The sequence below is a fragment of the Galeopterus variegatus genome, unplaced genomic scaffold (genome assembly GCF_000696425.1).
Source record: "Galeopterus variegatus unplaced genomic scaffold, G_variegatus-3.0.2 Scaffold17069, whole genome shotgun sequence".
Classification (NCBI taxonomy): Eukaryota; Metazoa; Chordata; class Mammalia; order Dermoptera; family Cynocephalidae; genus Galeopterus; species Galeopterus variegatus.
The window spans coordinates 6,903-9,590 of record NW_007743180.1 but is presented as its reverse complement, the minus strand read 5'-3'; the positions used below and the strand labels follow the sequence as shown (position 1 = coordinate 9,590).

The following is a 2,688-nucleotide window of genomic DNA, read 5'->3' as shown; positions in this document are numbered from 1 at the left end:
GAGCCACGGGCCGGCCTGAGATTCTAATCACAGTTAGATCTCTGGAGTAGATGGATTTCCAAGAGGCCATTTCAGAACCCTCGACCTCCTTGGACCTTGGAGCCGCTTCTGGGGTCCCTTTTTGACCTAGAGGACCAGATGTCCCTACCCTTGGATGCTTCTTCACAACGCACCTGGAATTTCTGTCTTCCCTTCAAGGAAAGGGCTGGGGTGGGGTAGAGGGTTAAGGTCCCTTTTCAGTCACCCAATATCCTTTACACTCTTTGCGTCCCATTCAACTTTTCCTTCTCTTTCCAGGGAATCTTTACCTAGTAGGACTGGAGGAAGTTTTGGTTTTTTTTTTTCCCCCAAATATTTTTTTTACTGTGGCAAAATACATATAGCATAAAATTTACCATCTTAACCATCTTTTAGTGTACAGTCCATGGGATTAAGCACATTCACACTGTGTGCAGCCATCACCACCATCATCTCCAGAACTTTCTCATCTTCCCGAACTGAAACTCTGTCCCCATTAAACACTCACTCCCCATCCCCCGGCACCCACCATTGTACTTTCTGTCTCTGTGGATCTGATGACTCTAGGGACCTCCTGTGAGTGGGATCATATAATATTTGTCCTTTTGTCACTGGCTTATTTCACTTATTTCACGCTGTGGCATGTGTCAGAATTTCCTTCCCTTTTAAGGGTGAATAATATTGCACTGTATGAATATACTACATTTTGATAATCAGCTCATCTGCTGATGCTATGCACATGGGTGTCCCAGAGTGGGTTTTTAGTTTTCATCTGTTAACATCATCTTGTATGTTTTGCAGACATCTCCTTGGAAGCTAGAGTTTGACAAATCCAATACTTAAACTTTTGAAACTTAGGATCCCTTTCTCTGCTGCAGCACCCTACCATTGAGGCCATTCTTATTTTATTTAATTTTTTAATAGGCTTTTTTTTTTTTTTGAAAAGAACAGCTTTAGATTTACAGGAAAATTGGGCAGAGGGGATAGAGAGTTCTCATATACACCACGAACACAGCTTCCCCTATTCTTAACATCTGCTGTGGTCTGAATGTTGGGGTCCCCCAATATTCAAATGTTGGAACCCCCAAATGCCTAGTATGATAGCATTAAGAGATGGGGCCTTTGAGAAGTGATTAAGTCATGAGGGTTCTGCTCTCATGAATGAGATTAGTGCCCTTATGAAAGAAAGGTTTGAGAGAGCTTGGCCTTTTTTGATCCTGTGAGGACACAGCAAGAAGGTACCACCTAGGGTCGGCCCATGGCTCACTCGAGAGAGTGTGGTGCTGATAACACCAAGACCACAGGTTCGGATCCCATATAGGGATGGCCGGTTAGCTCACTTGGGAGAGTGTGGTGCTGACACCACCAAGCCAAGGGTTAAGATCCCTTCACTGGGCATCTTAAAAAAAAACAAAACAAGAAGGCACCACCTTAGAAGCAGAGAGCAGGTCCTCACTGGACCCCAAATACTTGACCTTGGATGTCCCAGCCTGCAGAACTGTGAGCAATAAATATAAGTTGTCTATAGGATATCCAGTCTAAGTATTTTATTATAGCAGCAAGAGAGAAGCAAGACCACATCTTACACTAGTCCGGTACATGTGTTAGAACTCACGAAGTCAACCGGATACATTATTATTAACTCCACAGCACACTTCATTTACATTGCCTCGGTTTTAATTGAATGCTTCTTTTCTGACCCAAGCCCTTCCACACACTTAGCTGCCTCTAAACAGTTGCTGAAACTGACACAGCTTTTTTTATTTTTAATGCTCTGATTTCAACTCAAGTAAACTGAACTTGGGTTTTCTCACCTAACAAACAAATAAACTGAGGAAAAAAACGGAAAAGAAAAAAATTCATTATAAGAAAACAGAAAAAAAAAAAAAAAGGTCCAAGCAAACCAGGAGGAGTGGTCAGGGGTGCACCCACTGTATGCCAAAAAAGGTCTCATCAGCGTTTCGAGATGGCAGTGCTGACAGTGTGAGGTTGGTGCAGAGGGTGTCCCCACGGGCCAGGGGTGTCAGGCGCTGGGAGGTAACGGTGCAACTGTGGTGGAAGTTGAGGCGCAGCAAGCTGATGCTGTGGGTGGCGGGGGAGCAGATGTCCACAGCCAGGGTGGCCCCGCGGGGCACGGTGGTCCACGCGGAGGAGCAATTAATGAGTGTCACCTGGATGTGAAGCCTATAGATGCCATCACGATGGACACGCAGCTGCCCGTTGTCCAGCTGTGGTCCATGCAGGAAGGAGCGGCCTAGTGCTGGGCCCGCCTGCCAGTGCAGCCTGGGGTCCTGTCGAGATCCTGGGGACAGAGGGTTAGAGCGATGGGAGGATGGAGGTTTAGGGAAACTGAGGGACAGGGGGTCCTAGAGTGGGAAACAGCAAGTAATGAACAATGCTGCTATGCACATGGGTGTACAAAACTGGGTTTTTAGTTTTCGTCTGTTAACATCACCTTGTATGTCTTCCCTTACAAGCTTGGATTTTACGAACCCAGTGCTTAAACTTTCGAAACTCAGGATCCTTTACTTGGCTGCAGCATCCTTCTACTGAGGCTATTTTAATTTCATTTATTTATTTATTTTATTAATAGACTTTATTTGTTTTAGAACAGGTTTAAATTTACAGGAAAATTGAGTAGAGTGTATGGATCTCATCAGGTGTCAGTCT

The 2,688-nt window shown here is 44.9% G+C and overlaps 1 protein-coding gene across 1 annotated transcript in view; it reads right to left on the bottom strand.

Moving 5' to 3' along the window:
• Nucleotides 1-1,893: 1,893 nt before the first annotated feature.
• CD70 (CD70 molecule) overlaps nt 1,894-2,688 on the bottom strand; it is a 3,976-nt gene continuing 3,181 nt past the window's right edge. The window contains exon 3 of the mRNA XM_008564173.1: nt 1,894-2,320. Within this exon, the coding sequence (XP_008562395.1) occupies nt 1,935-2,320 (386 nt within the window). The 3' untranslated portion in view covers nt 1,894-1,934. The remainder of the gene's footprint in view (nt 2,321-2,688) is intronic.